General features: G+C 43.2%; 1 protein-coding gene across 1 annotated transcript in view; it reads right to left on the bottom strand.

The window, feature by feature from the left end:
- The window catches only part of agbl4 (ATP/GTP binding protein-like 4), a 236494-nt gene that overhangs the window by 65892 nt on the left and 150649 nt on the right, over positions 1 to 19953 (bottom strand). Inside the window, exon 6 of the mRNA XM_034530650.1 lies at positions 12469 to 12508. Within this exon, the coding sequence (XP_034386541.1) occupies positions 12469 to 12508 (40 nt within the window). The remainder of the gene's footprint in view (positions 1 to 12468; positions 12509 to 19953) is intronic.

Here is a 19953-nt window from a genome sequence, read left to right as displayed (position 1 = left end):
GAAAAGCCACCAAGATGATCACCTGCCTGGTCAGATTTCATTGGTCTCTGTGTGCTTTCATGTGTTTCCTGGTGTCCACGTTTCATCTGCTCCTTCACAACAGAAAAGATTTAAGGCCAGCTGACAGAAATGAACTCTTTGTTATTGTAAGACAGCCAGGTGGTTATAAACAAAGGATGGATTTCTCTCAGTTGTTACTCTAATGGAGAGCACCACAGTCGATAAATGACACTAACAATTTCGTTCTGCTTCGGCTGCTGTAATTGAAAAGTAACTGATGCAGAACTATACGGAGCATTTTTTCTTCTCTGATATTTCATTTCATAGTTTCAGGCATTTAGTTAGTTATGATTAGGCCTGTTTCAAATGCCAGCTTCCCCGAGATGTTTGTTCACTGTGCTGTATGAGCGGTTCCAGAGTCTGTTAGATGTATACAAGAGCATTTAAAATACAAACAAACAAAAGTTATCACAGTAACTCCCAGATCATTATAACAGTCATGTTATGTCCGTTATTGGAGCAGTATTCTGGGCTGGTTTGTTTGCTACATCTTCAAAGTGATGCTTTTGATTCCGGAGACTGGCTCGCTTCACTTTTCTGTCAAGAAACATTACGTTCAAAATGTAACATTCATATGCATTTCCAGAAGCTACATTTAGCAACATGCTTTATAAATGGTATTATTAGAGTTTTTAAGGCTGTGTCATGGTCATTTGTTATTTGTCTGCACTGATACTTTGACAGAGCCCCGCAAACTATAACAGGAATGAGAGTGATGGACAAGTGATTTGAGCAGCTTCTCAACAAGTCTAACAAAGGATTACTGCTAATCTAAGCTTCTGCTCGATGGCCCTCCTGTCCTCCTGGCCGGGCTCGTCAACGTGGGGCCGCTCAGTTTCTAGAACTCTTTGTCTTTGAAGTGGCCATGTGTTTAAAGGAGAACCCCACGATGTTGCTCTGGCAAGTTCAATCAAAAACGTTCTCCTTAAGCTTTATGGAGGTGCACCACAGATTGGAGTCTGCCTGGAGACACAATACAAGTTGAGCTCAAACAAATTGATTTTTATATTACAGATATTTCTGAATGCGGGACTGTAACCCAGCCGCTCTCTGAACACTCTGAACATGTATTTTTGTAAACTCACCACCGTCATAATCACCTGTATTGTCGCCGTGTTATTACTGATAGCACCATTTCAATTTTCCGGGGCACTCACTGCACATCACGTCAGCCTCTGTAGAACTATTTTTATGCAGCAAAAGTCTCACAACTTAACCCATGTACTCCTTTTTCCTCACTCTAATTAACTCATAGCTACGTCGCTCCACTGCACTGCTGAGCTCTCTTGTTCGGCTTCAACCAGGTCACTGAGCTTCAATGTAGAAGGTGTACAATTTTATATATGAAAATATGTAATTTGTCGCTGCGGCATCTACAACATGTAATTAGAGAGAAGTTGGTGCCACTTTCCGTTGAGTAAGAAATTACCTTTCCATATCCAAAATGCTATTAATTCTTAACACTTTAAATATCAGTTAAATGCTGTTTGCCATTGTTGTGTGTTGCCTTTTAATTTATAAATCCAATCAGCTCTTTTTAAAAAAAAATAATTACTCACGCACACAAAAGTCACCCTGAGTTATTTTAAACTATTGGCACACGGATGAGCTGAAGATACAGTGATTCATTCAAAGTGAGGGAATAACTCCAGATTATATTTTAACTATGTTTCTCTCTATCGGGCCAGTATATTGGGTAAAGGGTAGAGTCAGGACAGAAGCCAGACATCATGTCCTGCCTATTAGCTCCACACTGCCAGGCTCATCTATCTTTATTGGTCATCCATTAGCCTGTATTAAAGGGAGACACGGGATAATAGCAGTAATGATACTGATGATGGAATTAGACTGCGGGTACACACGTCATCATTGCAGCGCTGCGCCTGGAATCATAAAGCGTTCCCACTGACAAACGCACAGATAGACGGCCGGATACGATAAACGACCCCTTTTATTCCTCCGTTAAGTGCATGTGCGTGAAAGTGTATGACAGACAAATATAGCGAGAGAGAAGAGAACCAGACGACATCTTGCAATTCACAAGACTGAGGGTGTGTACATCGCCTTAACGGCACGTCGACAGCCAATCTAAAAAGGCAGCACCTGTGCCAATCTGCAGGATGGACAGATGCTGGTACAGGTGTGTGCGTGATGAGGGTTGGCAGAACCAGCCTGAGCGGCAGCATCATACAGACAACAGACCCGGCAAAATGCCGATGCCAGGCAGCTGGGATGGAGGGATCATTAAGGCAACTTTTCTGGAAAGATGCTCCCAAGATCAGGAAAGAACCGAGCAAAATGAATATATGGGTGTTCCAAGATGACGGATTCAGAGGAGCGTAAACGTCTTTTATGGGCAACGCGCCACCACGATCAATCACAAGTGTTTACAGTCCGGGGTAAAACCGCTTTCCTATTTTGGTTGAAGGCACGTCACCATTGTTTCTCTTATTATGCCTCTTAATTAGCTCCGCATGAATTACTAATCAACCATGAAGAAGGCATTCACCAATTTAAAAAGTGATAGCCCATGAAATGAACAGCACAGTCTCATACAAGCACATCAGCCACTAATGCCGCAGGGCCTAAATAACAGACCTTTGACTGAAAGAGAGAGAGGCAGAAAGAACATGGAGCACACGCGCACACACACACACACACACACACACACACACACACACACACACACACACACACACTCAGAAGCAAACATTATTGTGACTAAATCCCTCATTAAGTTTTTAGAGTGGTATCGGCACAGGCTCTGCCACCATGCTGTGGGACTCAGTGATCCACCCACGAGACATTGATCTTCCTCATAAGGAACATAATGGCCACCAGAGAAATACTGATCATATTTCAGCACCAGTCAATTCAGTTCATTATAGGGCCGCTCTCCCTCCAACTGCGCCCCTGTATTGATCTTGCCCCCGTCACTAGACTGTTATTCTCCGCTAACTAGATAGGGAACTCACAAAACCGTAATTTATACAGTGGCAACGACAAGTCGAACAATGGATACAGGGAACAAACAAGCACAAATACATAAAAGACCGAATATTGCCCCGTCTGTGTCAGAGCAGCGTGGACTCTCCGCCCCTGTGCCCATTTGAAGCCGGCATCAAATGTCACACGCGACACAAGAAATCCCAAAAGTATCAAAGCTGTCCCTGGGTGTCAGAGAATTTTTTTATTTTTTATGCCTTTAATACCATTTCCACCGTCTCCTCTCCTCTAATCTCCACTTATCTGGCAGCCAGGTGAGCTGCTGCACATGGCTGGTGGGCAGGCTTTGGTCGGTGGGAATACAGCTCATCTTAATGGTATTTCTCCCCCTTTCCTCCTCTTCCCTTTGCTTCTCTTCCCCTTTCCTCCAGGGCGGCTGTCACAGAGAGACGGAGGCAGCCAGAGAACTTCTCGTTGCGACTGTAGCTGACAGCAGGGAGCCACTGGGATTGTTCGAGCGACCGCAGCCGCCCGTCATGCAGAGGGGCGGCCGGGCTCACAGGTGCACAGCATCTGACAGATAATAGCAGATAAAACCCAGGCTGCCCAGCAGCTCGCTCCCCGCTAGGGGATGGGCGACCCATGTTGGTGGGGTGATGGATCAGATGGGGGATAGGGGGATGGGGGGGGGAAGCCTTACACAGACCCACCTCACACACACACACACACACACACGAGTCAAGGACACACAAGGTCAGAGATCTCAAAAATCCTTCACAGAATCCTTCCTGCAGCTTACTGTAAGATTGATTCTGAGCTTAATACATTAATACAGAGCTGCCTCTGAAAAAGCACATAAAAAGTCAGCAGTCGTCTTATTCGTTTATTTTTTCCATTATGCGCTGCTCTTTTATTAATCTTGTTTTAATTTCTATTGAAAAAGCTGCGAGTCCCCAACGTACAATACAAATCTGTTCATGCGACAGAGCTTCTTTTTTTTTTGTACCCTCACTCTATTTCATGTTTTTAATCATATCCAAATCTGCTTTTCATCTCAGCGAGCAATATCTAAACTCCGGTGAGCAAAATGCAAGGACATTTTCATCTGTTTGAGCTAAAATAATGCTGACCCAAACCTATTCAAATCAGTGGTAAATCTGTGGCATCTCCTCCGCCAGCTGATGGGACAACAGGAAACTGCCTATCTCTCTGTCACTTCTCAGACACATTGAGTTCTGTGGAGGAGAAAACAGTCAAGACAAATCTGGCAATCAGATGCAGAATGGCCTGAGACACACAGCCTGACAACAGGCCACACCTGTGTTGTCACTGAGCTGCTGCCTCGGAGAGACAAGCACAGAGAGAGAATTTTGTGGTGCAATTTGTCCTGTTCCATAAATAAAGGGACTATGCAGAGGTTTTACAACATTTGTCAATACCTATGAATCTATAATTATCCTCCAGGGCAGAAGACCATACACTGTTTTGGACAACTATTTCTCAAAATCTCAAAATCTAATATTACTAAGAAAAGGTGCACTGTTGGAAACATTAGCATTAAACATGTCTGTTGAATGTCTGCTCTACCTGGCTTGTTGACTGTGATTGGCCTGTGGAAATCTGTATCACTCCTTGGTCTCCAATAAAAGTCAGTGCAAAGTCACACACACACACACACACACACACACACACACACACACACACTTACACAGGGTGGCATAATGACTTTACTGAATTTAATGGCTTGGGTTCAAGCGTCTGCTGTGTTGAAGCTTCCTGCAGAAAGACCGAGGCTGCTGTTCTCTAGCTGAACCTGACGGCTGATCTGCCGGTGAAAGTAAGGCAATTAAAAGTTGAATTTCCCTACGGAAATCAATAATGTATAACATTTGTATTTATACATACAGTCCTCTACATACACACCCATTGGGCATGCATGCTCCACACGTAGATCTGACAGAAGGGCCGAGGCACAGACCGAGGAGAGGCTGATAACGACCTTGACCATGGCAGCAGTGAGTATCTCCTGGCAACGTACACCTGCGCAGAATATTTTCATCCGAACAATTTAGCAGAGTGACGGGTTATTATATTAACAATTCATCTTAGCGGTAAAGCCAGATTATTAGTAACAGGTATCGCCCCCGATGCTCCGATATTCAGCATCCTGCAGGCCCAGAAGCAAAGACAATGCAACGGGTAATGAATAACAGAGTGGTTGTTTAGAAAGACCACACACACACACACACACACACACACACACACACACACAGTCCAAAAACTCAATCCACAAGCCATAACACAGAGACAGAGTGGCATCAACCTCTATTATCTAGTCCCTATGCTACTAACACAAAAGGCTCCCTGGAACAAAAATCCAATCAGTCCTCTCTAGGAGGATTTGCTCCACAGCAGTGCTCAGCAACACTGGTGGCTCTGCTGGTGACAAAGAAATAATCTCAGAGCCCACAGCCTGTTTACTGCCTTCATCACATCGCCCTTTTAGAAAGAGGACAGACAGTCGATGTTTCTCTGTTGTCATTTACTGTCCTCTGAGTTTCTCTCTCTCTCTCTCTCTCTCTCTCTCTCCTTTTTTCTGCATGCAAAAACATGAAACACACAGTTGACTGTGTGTACAGTGCGTGAAATTACCGTATTTGCGACGCAGGGAATATTTACTCTAAGCATTAGCAACATATGCTTGACGTTTACAAACCTTCAGGCATATAGGCTAGAGAAAAGGTTTTGAATAATTGTTTAACGAAAAATATTTGGTCAATATTTTCAATATTGTGCTGACCCTCCCTTCTGGCTGCTATCTTTCACAGTCCTCCATTCTTCATCTGGTGAATTGTTCACACTCGTTCTCCATTCATTAGCCTGCTGCTGCTTATTTAGCTACGCTGCTGGGAAGCCTTTAACAAAATCAACTGGAAAAATACTCAATATGAAGCGGCCAACGCACCCCTCTCCCTTCCCCTCCATCCATCATCTCCTTCCTTGTTTCATTTTTTTTTTTTTTAACCACATCAAAATGGAGGCAAAGTCGCTCATAATGAAGAGGAGGGAGATACAATATGCAAATTCACAGACAAAGGCTATAATTAGGGCAATGATAGGAAGTGTTGTTTTCACAGCTGCTAATTTACCAAAAATTCTGCCTGATAGTGTTTTATTTGTTCATACACACACTGTTATTCTCTGTTTCTTCTCTCTCTTCTTCCCTCCCTCCTTCCCTCAAGGTGCAAAGCCTTGTGCTCCACTAAAAAACAAATCTCTGCAGCTCCCCAAGCCCGAAGCCAGTCAACCCCTCAGTGACCGAGCCACCCAGAGATTTCTATCAGCTCAGGTATGTACCACATGCCTGGGTGGTGGGCAGGAGGCTGCATACAGGTTGTTTCAGACCTCTCCACCTTTCCCCGGGTCAACTCCCGAAAGCACAAGGGCTTCGGTCTGGAAGAATGTGCAAGAAGCTCAACCTTAAAGTATGATATGATGTTCAACTATTTGCTAGTTAAAGACATATATTGGAGTAATGTCTACCTGGGCTTCTGTGCTTTGTTCACATAGGACAGCCTTGTGTTCCTTTTAGTGCATGTTAGTGCACGTGTGCCCTGCTGTCTGCACTGTGCTCATATGGCACCTACAGCTGATGGGTAGAATACATGGAACGGTGGTCAAATGAGGGCTTAATGAATGAGTGGGTATCAATCAGGCAGATAAAAGATTGGCTGATGAAAGTCTTTCCAGTTGGACAAGAAAGAAACTGGAACACACGAGGGGTTAAAAGAAAGATTAATGTTCTGACACAAACGTCTTTTCTTCAAAGTCAAATGTGAATGGTGCCACCACAAAGAGTTTCAATATTCTCCCTGTGTTTCATGAAGCAGGCATTAGAGGAGGCGGGAGGGAAACTCTGTGACAGAACTCCATGAGTGCAATTTGCAAGAGGACCAAGACAAATGCAACGATATTCAAAACAACCGCACCTCCTCAACAAAGACATAAATACATGATATATCACTATATTGTTTGGATGGCTGCCCAGAGACTTTCATCTGGAGAAATGGAAGCTATTAAATGGCTGAGAGAAGGCCAGGCTGTTGCATTGTGTAAATTAGAGAAAACTCTGTTGACCCCACACTGCAGACAATTTATCTCAAAGTAATCCACGTTTTCAGACACGTATTATGCAAATGATAAGGCGCTGTTGTTATTGCTGGTACTTCCTAGAGAAAGCGATGCTCATGGGAGTCAGACATTTAATTCGCTCTGAACATACAGAAAAAACAAGAACAAAGAATATATCAGTTTTTTGTTTTACAAGCAAAAACTATGTTTTATTTCAATTTAATTAAATTTTTTTTAGTCTGAGGTTGGAGCTATCAACCATAATTTGTTTGGTAGGCAGATAACCAATTTGTGGCTAATGGCTAAGCTTTCTGCAATAACAGCCAAACCAATTTCCACGGCTCCTTATTTTCCAAATGGTGTGTTTGTTTTATTAACCGGTGCTCCTCCTGGCAATTTGAGCAACAGTAAGTGTCATCGTGGTAAAACTGTGAAATAGATCAGAATTTTTTAGTCCTACAAATTAATGTCATCACTAACTACTAGAACTGGGTATCAGCTCCTGCGGTGTGTAAAATAAATGTACTTGTGAAAGTAAAGATACTAACTGTACCAAACACCACTGCTGTTGGTTAAATTTGAAACAATTTAGCTGTGCTTTTATTGTTTGTGTATTCAATGTATCCACTAAATACCCCACAGGACTCATGAAAACCAATAGATGTAGCAATTTCTTCAAAATATGCATCGAAATTGAAGTTTTTCCTGCTTTAATGTTTTTTTTTATATGCCCCCTGACCAGGGGGTTGTCAATGGAAAAACTAAGGCTGGAATAATTATGATTGTGACCATCAGCTCCATACTCAATCAATGTGTTCATATTCTGCGTATACTCACGCACTCAAATGCTACATTTACATATTTCCACATAATGAAATATTCAGACACAGCATTTGATTGTGAGCAGCAAGCCGTGCACAACGTGACCTCTGCCCTCACATGTACAGCGGTTTTGTCAGGAGAGAGCAGGGCAGGAATCACAAAGACTGGCTGTAGAAAGAGAGGCTCTAATAAAGAGTATTTCTGACAGAAACAGCGGGGAAATCGAGATACAATAAGGGAAGTGATAGAGTGAAGAAGACGAAAGTGAGAGAAGAGATCTGAGAGCTGCCTATTATCTTCACGCTGCTTCATCGCTTTAGTTGAGAGACACATACACACACACACACGCATCTGTGCACAAACACAAATGTGTGTTCACAAGTAACCACACACACACACACACGCACACACACACACACACACACACACACACCTACACACACACACACACACACACTCTCTCTCTCTCTCTCTTTCTCTCAAATCTGCCCAGATCTCATGAATATGATTGACCTTTTTTTCCACTGTAATGCTGAGAGCGCACAAAAGGGGAAAGGAGAAACTAAACAGAGGCAAGCAGAGTTAATTTAGAACAACACATTACTGGGTGCTGACTGCAGATATGGAAAAGGACAATCTAATCGATAAACCAAAAGAATGACAATGGCCTCTCCAATCAATTTCTGCACCCCATTTTCTCACTGTGAAAAGACAAAGCATTATATGCCGGTGTTTTTGTTGTTTTGGTTTTCTGCCGCCTGCACCTGTTTGTATGTGTCCATGCTCGTGTGCATCTCTGTGTGTATGTGTGTGTGTACCTGGCTGCTGCTGTGGTGGAACAGTTGCCAGGACTAATCATTATTTAGTTGTGGCGGGGCTGGAAAGGTCAGCAGTCTGAAATGTCAGGCTGTGTTCAACAGGAGCCAGATGCAGCCGTGCGCCGCTCAAGTGTCCAATTAAAGAGGGCCGAGTGAGGTTTGAGTGGGTCCGTGTGTGTGTGGGAGGGGAGTGTGCATGTGTGCGGGAAGTGAGAAAGAGAGAGCAAAAGGGACGCCGTGCGCTTTTTGTTCTCCACCACGTGCGCGCATCAGAGCTTTATGTAAAGTACATATGCACTCGATTAGATGTGTGTGAACACACGTGTAAGTGCGAATCATTTCTCAGGGTGGCTAATGAACGCCATTAGAGACAGAGGCCAACAGAGCAGCAGGGGCAGAATCCTCATCGAATCTCTCTCGCTCTCAGACACACGCAGCACGTTACGAAGCCACTTGAGCCTATTAGTTTGTTCACACCCTGTGATTCCTCCTGCTGTCGATGCTATGAGGACCAGACGAAGGGAGGCGGATGACGGATAGGGGAGGAGGGCGTAATACCAAACAAAAAAGGGCAGAAACAAAGGGCCAACGTGATAATATCAGATCGCAAATAAATACAGGCACATAATGAGAAATGCTAAGTCAAATGAGCAGAGGGAGAAGCGCCAACCGCAGAGGGAAAGGCACCTCGTGGGAGGATGACGAGGAGAAAGGGAGAAAAGGAGCGAGGGAGAAAGGGAGAAAGGGAGCAAGGGAGCGGAAACTCCTTTAATCTGCAGGGAGGAGAGGGTGTCCTGCCTGTGTCTCCCTATCAGAGTCATTCATCTGAAAGCCTCATCCTGCTCGTCATACAGCCATCATAATAACCTTCACGGTGTTCAGTGCGTGTGTGTTCACTCACCTACCGTGAATAATAATAAGCAGCAGGGCGAGATAAAATATGTCTGCCAAGTTAAGAATATAATGGACTTCCCTTCAAGGCCACACGTAACAACAGCCTGAATAATGACCTGCAATAATTTACACAGCACACTGAGCTCTATAGTGGTCAGAGGAAGAAACCTTTCAGTGAGAAATAATTGAAAGCTATTTCCATCTATCTAGGGTCCCTCCATGGGTGATGACCAATCCCCAAAGGAGGGCAGTTCTACTGCAATACATTGTACGCTGATCCATAGAGGGAGATGAAAAGTAACATAAAAGAAGATGTATTAAGATTAACTAAATGAGATAGTTTCATTTTAACAGGGCATTTTATTATCACCCGAGTAAAAACTTTGTAGGAAAAGAAAAGACTTTACTTTACATACTTTAAAGTTGTCATAATAACATGTCATAATAATGATCCCGCGGGGTGACCTACCGGAGCAAACAACACCATCGGTGACAACATTGGCTATTTCTATCTCGTTATTCTTAATGCCTGTCATTGGGTTCTATAGACTACAAAATACTATTTTAGGAAAGCAGGATCACCAGAAACTCCTTCTGCTCAGGCAGCAGCCAGCCTGCTACACGCTGCTGGAGGGAAGGGAGGCACGAGAGAACCGGAAGCAGGACTTTGTCTGACCCTGCTGCAGTAATCAGAGCGGTTTTCAAAAGGACTCAGAAACACGACTGCTTTTGGTCCAAGTTCATCGTGGTGCTCTGAGAGAACACGGAGCGTTTCAGTTTGTTGCTACATGCTGGATAAGCAATTAAAAAGACGGCCACATCAAAATAACCTCGGTGAGTACGGCAGCTTTGCAAAGCATTCAGATCCCTTTAATTTGTGTGTTGCATAAGATTTCATTTAAGTTTGATTGTTTGTTTTTTTTACCATCGATTTCGTCATTTTAACGAGGCCCTATATACAGAGAGAGACCTCTGAGGCAGCAGGAGCTTAGATGGAAGTCACACTTCTACAGTGGTGGAAAAGCAAGAGTCATACATGATGATGGACTATATAAAACGTTGTGAAACCCCTTAACAATCCTTTAAATTGTGTGTTATAGATATAACATATATAATATGATTCTAAAACATTATTTTGGTTGATAGTCTGTAAGAAATATTTCCCTTTTGTTTCAGCAATGACAGCCCAGCGAGTGGTGGAGTATGCAAGAGAATGGCTAGAGTCCGTTCTGAGTAGATCACATTTGGCATCCCATCTGGAGTTCACCAACCTTAAAGCATCAGGAGAAATACCCTCAGCTCTAATGAGACAAAGACAAACAAACAAGTCAACCACGTTCAAATGCTTCAAACAGAAAGCGTGAAACGCGGTGATCGCAGCACGCTGCTACTTGGAAGGCAGAAGAAATTGGAGGACATGAATGTGTGACAGGTCTTGACGAGTCCATCAGGAACAATACCTGTAGATTAACACTTTCTAAAAGGTCAGTTTCACGCAAATGAGTTGTTGTATACATGCGGACATGTGAGCATATGATTCTCTATGACAATCTCATCCTTCCCTTATGTCTTCGTCTCACTGGACCGCCCAGCTCTTTCTTTCCCACCGTCAAACTCTGCTCAGGGCCAAAGAAACAGCTGCATATCAACTTGCTAGATTAACCCGGTCTCCATGAGCATCACACAGGTGTTATTCTAATCAAAACATATTAGATCATCCAGATATTTTAGGCATATGGGTCTCTGTGTCCTCCTCGCCACCCCATCTGTTTCTCCTCCCCACGTTGTACCAACTTCTCCTTGCCTTCAGAGACTGGTATAGATTTATAGACGTGTTTCCAGTCAAACCTGGAGCACTAGAGGTGCACATTGGATATATAATATATAATTCCTCTCACAAACACTAAACATGCTTAGAGATCGTATGTACAACATACATGTAAGTTAGTTATTTGTATTCTATTGTGTATATATATTTTATATATGTATAATTTTTTTTTTGTATGTATCTGTCATCCCTGTTCTTATATTTTATTTTATTTTATTTTGTGTGTTTAGTTTATTTAGTCTATTCCATTTGGTGTCTGTAAAGTGTTGGGCGCTACTATGACAACAAATTTCCCCTTGGGGATTAATAAAGTATATATCTATCCATCTAAGACGCTTCCTTTCACAAATGCTCACAAGATGCAAAAATGACTGCTGTTTGTATAAAATAGTGAAAAGTATATTTGATACAGTATGTATCAAATAACTACTCAGTTAGTTATGGAATGCTGTTCCAGTAGAGCATGGGACTTCACGGGAGAGGGATCACATTTTGTAAATGACATTTTTGAAGTGCACGTAACAGGTTCAGCAGAGTTTTTCATGTTGTTTGCAATACATCATCGGACATGTTCATGACATGGCTGCAATAATGCATGAGAGAGACTTATAGACCCGTATTTATGTGGGTTTAAAGTGTCTGCTGTGTGTGTCTGTAGAGCATGAAGCATGTCAGTTTTGTTTAAGCTCCCACTTCAGGGGTTTTTCACAGCACAAGCACAATGTTATCTGCGCATCCAGAAAACAGCTTGTAACCCGTTTAGCATTTAGAAGTAGAGGGAAACACAGCGGGGGCTTAACTGGCATGTTTCTGTCAACCCCCCACAGCATGCCACGCGAAAAAACATGGGAAGAACACGGCTGCTGGGCTTCCTGTGGGAGCATCACAGTGCAGTTTTACATCAGTGGGTGTGGGAGGAGGGAGCCGGACTGCTGCCCAAAGTGAAGTCATAAGAGCTCGGGGACTTACCAGTGTTGGTGATGGTTAACAGGTCGAGACGCCGTTGTTGCTGGAAAATAAAGAGAGAAGAAAGTTAGACGAATGTCATCAATTACTATATAGCGTTACTCAATCTCATGTATAGCGTATTGGTTTAGTTTGCTCAGCAGTACAATCTTTTGCAGTAGCTTGACAGCACTTCAATTCATCTTTGCAGGTGATTTCTGTAAATTATTTATTTAGAACATTTTAAGATGTGTTGTGCAGTCTATGACCTGTATGAATACACAGCTGTACTCAGTGTAGTTCAACATGCAATGTATAGAATGTACAAGCTATGCTTTCAAAGTGGTTTTCTCACTCGCGCACGTGTAAGTATGTTTGAAAGAGTGTGCAATTTTATACTTGATGTCTCCAGCAGCTGAGGAGTCTAGAGGAGGCGCTATGGCTCTTTAACCTGCTGCCTCCACACACACACACACACACACTTGACTGTTGAGCACTGCAGTAATCAACACCACAGCCTTCCTCATCTACCAGTCCCTCAGGAGAGAAGATCTTCACATCCTAGGAAAGGATGAAGGGTTTCTCTGTGTGTGCGTGTGTGTGTGTGTGCGTGTGTGAGACACAGTATGACTAGGTCACAGTCAAAGCCAGCTTCTAGGACCAGACTCCATTAATATTCAAACACCATACTAACCAGTTGCTGAAAGGGATAAGCAAAGAGACTCTCACATGCTCCTTCTCTACTCACATACAGTGACGCCTGGAGTGGGACTTTCTGATACTAAACACTTGTATTGTATTTAATATGTAGCAGATGCTCTTACTCAGAGTGACTTCAAATATATAATATGAGTGGAAAGGGCACAACCATGGAAACACTTCAAATACCAGTTTAACAACATTGTAGCAATAACAAAGAATAGAGACAAAGTGCGCTGACATTGTTTTCTCTAATTAAGAGAAATAATCAGTTAAAAGTAAGAAGGGAATAGGTTATGTTAGGGTTTGGTGTGTGTTGTCTGTTAGAAGGTCAACAGATGACTTCTAGCTTACTCTGGTGTGATTACTTTTATTCAGGTGATTATTCATAATTTCATTCAAATTGAAGGAGTAATTCTGTGATTTAGTCTTGCAAATCCATAAAATAATAATATAATAATATAGAGAATAATGCATGATTTTAAATTTAAATTGATTAAATGTTTATTTTATTTAAATGAAAATATAATATATATATATAGTATATATTGTATAATGTATTTAACTGTTTTACTGAATAGAATTTAGACTGGCAAGTGAGTAAGAAACTAAAATCCAAGCTGTTGAAACGGACAAACTGAATACATTTTATAAAGTTGCAAAATGCGGCAGCAAAAACACTCGATGCAGAAAAGGCGTTTTGGAGAGTCTTCAGTCAAGTACTAAAAAGGGGCGAATGATACTTGTGACCGAGAGAAGGTCATTTGAGCACCGGGGAGCTAGAAAAGAAACAAGATGCTTCCTGAGTACGACAAAGTTAGAATTAGTGAGATAAGAAGGTTTATATACTCGCACAGTCGGCGCACCCATAAATATATGTCTCTCGTACGTTGTGTGTGTGGTGGAGGAGGAGGAGGAGGAGGAGGAGGAGGAGGAGTGGATGCTGAGGCGGGTGACCATGTAAGCAGTAGAGGTCACTGTGACAACATGAGACACAGAGCAACAAGAGCGCAAGCTGAGATCAGAGGGCTCCACGACACACACACACACACACACAGCTACTACCCCCTGTAGAGGCCGCTGACTCATTTAGATATGAAGCCGCAGCAGGAATTAATATAAGAGGAACATTTACACCACTAGTTCTTCTCACTACTGCTGTACAGAGGATGCCTTGATTTTAATGTTACTTTTTGCATGTCTTGTCTTCTGTAAAGGATACTGTTCACTACATACATTAATTAAAATAAAAGTATACTGCAACAGTACTAAATAATAGTTCATACTATAAAAACCAAATGAAGATCCGTCCTGTCCAAACCTTCTGGAAATTGATGAGGTTGATCACTTGGCCTGTGCAGCACCCTCTACTGGCTCTCCAGTTCTCTGCAAGTGGATCTACCAGAGCATCATTTGAAAAATAATTTCTCACTTCATATTTGTGTATGGATATAAAAGACCGTAGATGTGTGGAATCAAGAAGACACTCACATGTGTGCTAACAACATGCCAAGGAACTCCTAAACCAGACGGCATTTTAAAATCATCTCTCTATACAAACACAAACACGCACACACACTTAAACAAATACACAATATGTAACCAGCAGATGAAAAGTGTGAGCGCCTTTCAGCCTGCTGGTTCTTATACACAGATAATGAATCTGTGGTAGAGAATTACAACACACAACCACTGCTCTCCCTTCCTGCTGCTTCTGTTAGTCCTTTACAAGGTGCTTAGTGTTCCTTATGAGGGAAGGAGACACACACACACACACACACACACACACACACACACACACACAAAGAGTGAGAGCGGGGGGATCTGACACCCAGAGAATTACATTAGCAGAAGCATTTCAGGGCAGAAAATCGGATTGAATTAATCTTTATCAAACACAGCCAAGAGCTGAGGGTTCACACCCTGGTTGAAGCCAACCCGGCCTCAGAGTGGCTGGCCACTGCCCTCTCACTTACAATAATGAGCAGACGCCCACTGTAACAGATTCAACCCACAACAAAGTATTCATTATTGATCAAATGATTGATTGGTTTACCACCAGGTTGGTGGGGTTCACTACACAGGGGAATACAGTCAGTATCTTTTGGTATTCGAGTGTCACAAAGTTACACTTTTTCATGCTGCTGAAAGCTTAACGGATACTGATTGGAATGACCTGATGCAGTACCACCCTTGTATAGAACTCCAAGAAGGATAAATCACTATTTGCAACAAAAAAACCCTGTCTGGCTCAGGTACACAGATGTTTACCACAGGTGGATCTCGACTGGTCTTGCCAGTTGAAGTGTTATTAGGTCAGAAAACAAGGAAGCAGTTGGGAGCCAGAGGTGACGGACACTCCAGCTGTCACGGTAGTCTAGCCAGGCAGCGCGGACTCGGGGGCTCTGTGGCCAGCAGCACGGTAAACAACACCAACAGACTGGAGTCCCAAATCCTCTTAGAACGGCTACGATGTACGGCACGGTGTCTGAGCAGGAAGCTATAGCGCTTCTATTCGTGGATGTTTTATGAGTGCAGATCTTTATAAGTTTGATCTTCATACCTTCATAAGTGGGGGAAAAAAGCAATTTTGCAAAGACTTCAAACTAATGTAAAATTGATATTCTGACTAAAAGACAAACTGCTCAGTGTATAGAAATGTCTTTATCAGATTATCTTGTTTTCAGTCTACAGTCTGTCTTGAATATTACAAAAAACAATGTTCTTATAACAAATAGTCTTCTAATATGACTCTGACAACCCCCAACCCACTAAATAAATCTATAATGTTCTAATCAGTATAAATATGGTCATTAGTGACGCCACCATCCTTATCTGGGTGGGAAGGGAAGAAGAAGGCGAGGGGGGTCAAATGGAGTGACAGCAATGGAAAAGCCATTAATGCACTAAACCCCTATTTTATGACTAAATTAAATATTCATGCACAATCTACCCACAACCCATTTGCCAACATTTCCTCCAGAATTTACTTTTCATATTTGCTGATTGTTATCACAGAGAAGAGAGAGAGTGGGGAAGGAGAATGAGAGGAGGAGAGGCAGAGCCATTGCACGGAGGGTGTGTGTGTGTGTGTGTGTGTGTGTGTGTGTGGTGTGGGGGATGGGGGGGTTTGAGGGGTGTAACTAAAATCCCAGCCATAATTTTGCAGCTCATTTCAAATTAATTTAAAGCCAATACAGCTACATTACACAGCCGCCATCCAACTACTTGAACAGGTTTCAGGGGGCTTTTTTCTGGAAAAAAAAAAGATTAGCTGGGACATATTATATTATGTGGGATTTCGAGACAATTCAATGTAATACAATTGTGATTATTATTTTTATTAAGTAATAGTAGTACAAGGTTATTGTAAATTAATAAAATTGACCCTTACCCCCATGATCAAAGGCACACTGAATTGTACACTGAATCCAACAGTTTTTTGGTCACTGGGTGGAAAGGAAACAACATTTACATTGCCTAAAACACAGCCAGCAAATAAGAAACATTAGCAACATTATCATTCATTTTGAGTCATGTCGACACCCTTTTTTGCTATGATTTACTCTCCGCGAGCCTCTGAGGGAAATGTCGGTCTCTTTAGCAGCTAAATGCTCCTCTACGTTCACCAGTTAGTCGCTAACTGTGTCCGTCTGCCGTTTGGAGCTGAGCAGGTAGAGTTCAGGGGAGTTTTAGAGCGGGCGGCCTGCTGTGGCTGCAAACGGCGCTTTGAGAGTGAAAGAAAACTGCACTGCTAAAAACCCTCCGTGGAGTTGAGGGGACCAGCGGAGTGGGACACTTATTCTCTGTGTGTTATTCTCTAAAAGCAACAACCCCTTTCACACACAAGTTATCATGGGATCCATTGTTAAGATGACAGTAATGATTACAGCTGCCTTGAGGAATGGACATTTAATACGAGTATGTTGGGTTACTGGCCTTTTGTTTAAATGCAACGTCGACATTACAGCTTGCTAAGTAGATTCATTATTGCCGTGTGCTGTGATCCTCGTGTTACCCTTCTGCTCTCTTGATGAGGTCACGTACAGGAAACAAGCATCTGCATCCTGTCCCACTGCTGTCTCCTGTGAACCGTACACACACTCACACTCACAGACACACACACAACCCTATCATATATCCAGAGTCAGGGCAAGGATTGATGCTTGATGGGTTGGTGAGTGAGAGAATTGTTGTAAACAGCGTGACTCATCTTCCATCTTCCTCTGGTCCTCTCAACTCTGCTGTCTACCTCATCTGGCACCTAATCTAAGTCATCCCCCCCCCCCCTCCCTCCCCCACACACACACACACACACACTGATCTGGAGCACTGTCTGTGTGTCTTACTGCATCTTAGTCATCGTCCCTTGGTAACAACGAGGGGAGGTGAGGTAAGCATGAGCTAATGGGATGAGCTTTTTAGGGTACTTTGGGTGTGGCTGTCTCTCCCACAAAGAACAGTTACATCATAGTGTCAGAGGAGCACAGGTGCATAGCTTCCTAATATCACAAAAAATAATACAGTAGTTAAAGAATGAGAAATGTGCTGCATGGATTAGACCTGTAGATGAGAAAATAATGTAACCGATACAAATTTGCCAGAAGAATCAAGAACCACTAAAAGTAGAAGAAGATTCGCCGTTTCGGTAGTAAAATGGCTACTTGCCAAAAACAAAAAATGCGATCGTGCCTCCACTTGCATGACAGTGTCGGGTAATGTGTGCCGTGGCCCTGAGAGGAGGAGAGAGAAGATGGGAGCAGAGGGGATGGAGAGCAGGCTTTGTTGCGTGACCAGGAGCCCTCGGTTAAAAATACAACAAACCAAATAAAAGATTTATTCCTTCTGAGAGCGGAGAGCAGCTTCCTCTTGAGATGAGGGGGGGGAGGGGGGGGGGGGAGGACGGCCACGGCCACCTGCACAGGGCGCACGGTCCTCCCTGCTGCTGCCGTTATTGCTCTACCTCCAACACCGCAGTAATCCAATAATGTGCGCGACAGCAGGCATGCAAAGATACTGCATGTAGTTGATGCCGACACATGAATATGCAAGCAAGCAGTCATACAGACACACGCACAGAGTCACTTCACGCCATGCCACCGACTTGTCTCAGAGCAGTTTAAAAACATGATTCAATTTCATCTTGATTTCATTAAATATTCATGAGGACCAATTAAAAGAGCAGCCTTTCCTCCAGCTTTCTGTCAACGGCGGTCTGTCAGGTCGCCCTGCTTTATGAACAAGGACCCCATGGGTCTAGGCTGCATGACCACGGCGCCCCACTTGTCTCTTTTCCAATACTCAAACTTCCACTTTGAAGGCAATAACTTGGTGGCAAAAAGCGACTCCAGCGCAGTGTTGCCAAGCCGATGATAAGAAAATGGGAGGGGGGGGGGGGGGGGGGGTCAGTGGCCTCGCTAAAGTAGGTGTGTTATCAATGTTCGTCTGACAGTGTGCAAGTTTGACAAGTGCATTACGGCCTGACAGCCAACTTGAAAAGCCTTTCTGGATACAAGGCGCACAATGTGAGGCGTCCTTTGGTAAACAAGAACTGGGCCAGTGTGCTGAATTTGTTCTTCGACAACATGAGTAGAATTAGCCATCTGCCTTTGTGTGCTGGTCAATGGACATCACACCAGATGCCAATGCGTCTCTTTGAGGCTCTCTTCATGCTGAGCCTGGCTGCCCTGTGGACCATGTGACCACGGGGGGAGTTTCCCTATTGTGGGCCATATTGTGTGTGTGTGTGTGTGTGTGTGCCTTTGCCTTTGGCACACATGCATGTGGGCCAAAATGGGTAACCTAAGAGCCCCTGCTGAGCCAAGAGTTTCCTCTGTGACCTGGCAAAGAGTCGATGACAGCATCTTGACACTTGGGACCAATCGATGACCTGAGGACACTGATAGCATACTTGATACCTCAACACACAATTGCACTTATACACACACGCAGAGAAGGACTCTGTCCAATCATCATTTCCCTATTGGGCTGTGATTGACCCCTGCCTGATGGAGTGCAGGTGTAGTGACCTGGTATTTACCAGTGAACGCCGAATCAATGCCCTCCCAGTGGCAGACACACATTCAGGACAACCCCGCAGCACTACTGAGCAGAGATCAAGGCCCAGTTGTTACAGCATTAGTGGGGGAGAGCATTACTCCATTAAAACACATCCTACTGGAGATTACTGGAGATTACTTTTGATCATTCTACAAAGCAGTAGTATTTTCTTTAGGATTGTTCCTAAAAGGAACCGTATTTGTAACGGGAAAACTAATTAGTGTCAAATAATGTCTCGTCGTCATCAATAATTATCATTGTAAATAAACAACAATAGAGGTGTCCTTCATCAACAAGTTTAGGGGAGCAGCTGTTCTATTTTATACAGTGTGTGTTCTCTTCTGCTGTGTGTTAACACTTTTTTTATCTTTAGGAAGCACTCCAATGACAGTAGAATATTGGAAAATCCACCTTGGTTTTATAGTCTTATATTCTCATCATTTTCTGTTGGGGGTCTTCAATCAACTGCGAGATATGGAAAATGGAACTGAGATTCTTCCATATGGGACTCCTTTCTGTGATGTCAACAACCCTTGAAAGTTTTTGCGACCAAAACTAAATATTGACTCGCCGATCACCCGGTCTTCAGATCAACCCGATTGGAGTATCAATAGACAAGATGTAAGGTTGAAAAGTTCACCCATCTCTCCTCAGGGCCTAATTGGAGCTGAAGGTCAGGAGACGTGTATGCTCCTATTGGTTTATTGCCATTATGGATCCAACAAGAGTGGTGAATGCGTATGTGTGCGA

This window comes from Cyclopterus lumpus, chromosome 4 (genome assembly GCF_009769545.1).
Source record: "Cyclopterus lumpus isolate fCycLum1 chromosome 4, fCycLum1.pri, whole genome shotgun sequence".
Taxonomy (NCBI): domain Eukaryota; kingdom Metazoa; phylum Chordata; class Actinopteri; order Perciformes; family Cyclopteridae; genus Cyclopterus; species Cyclopterus lumpus.
Note: the sequence above shows the minus strand (reverse complement) of the source record. Positions and strands in the feature narration are given on the sequence as shown.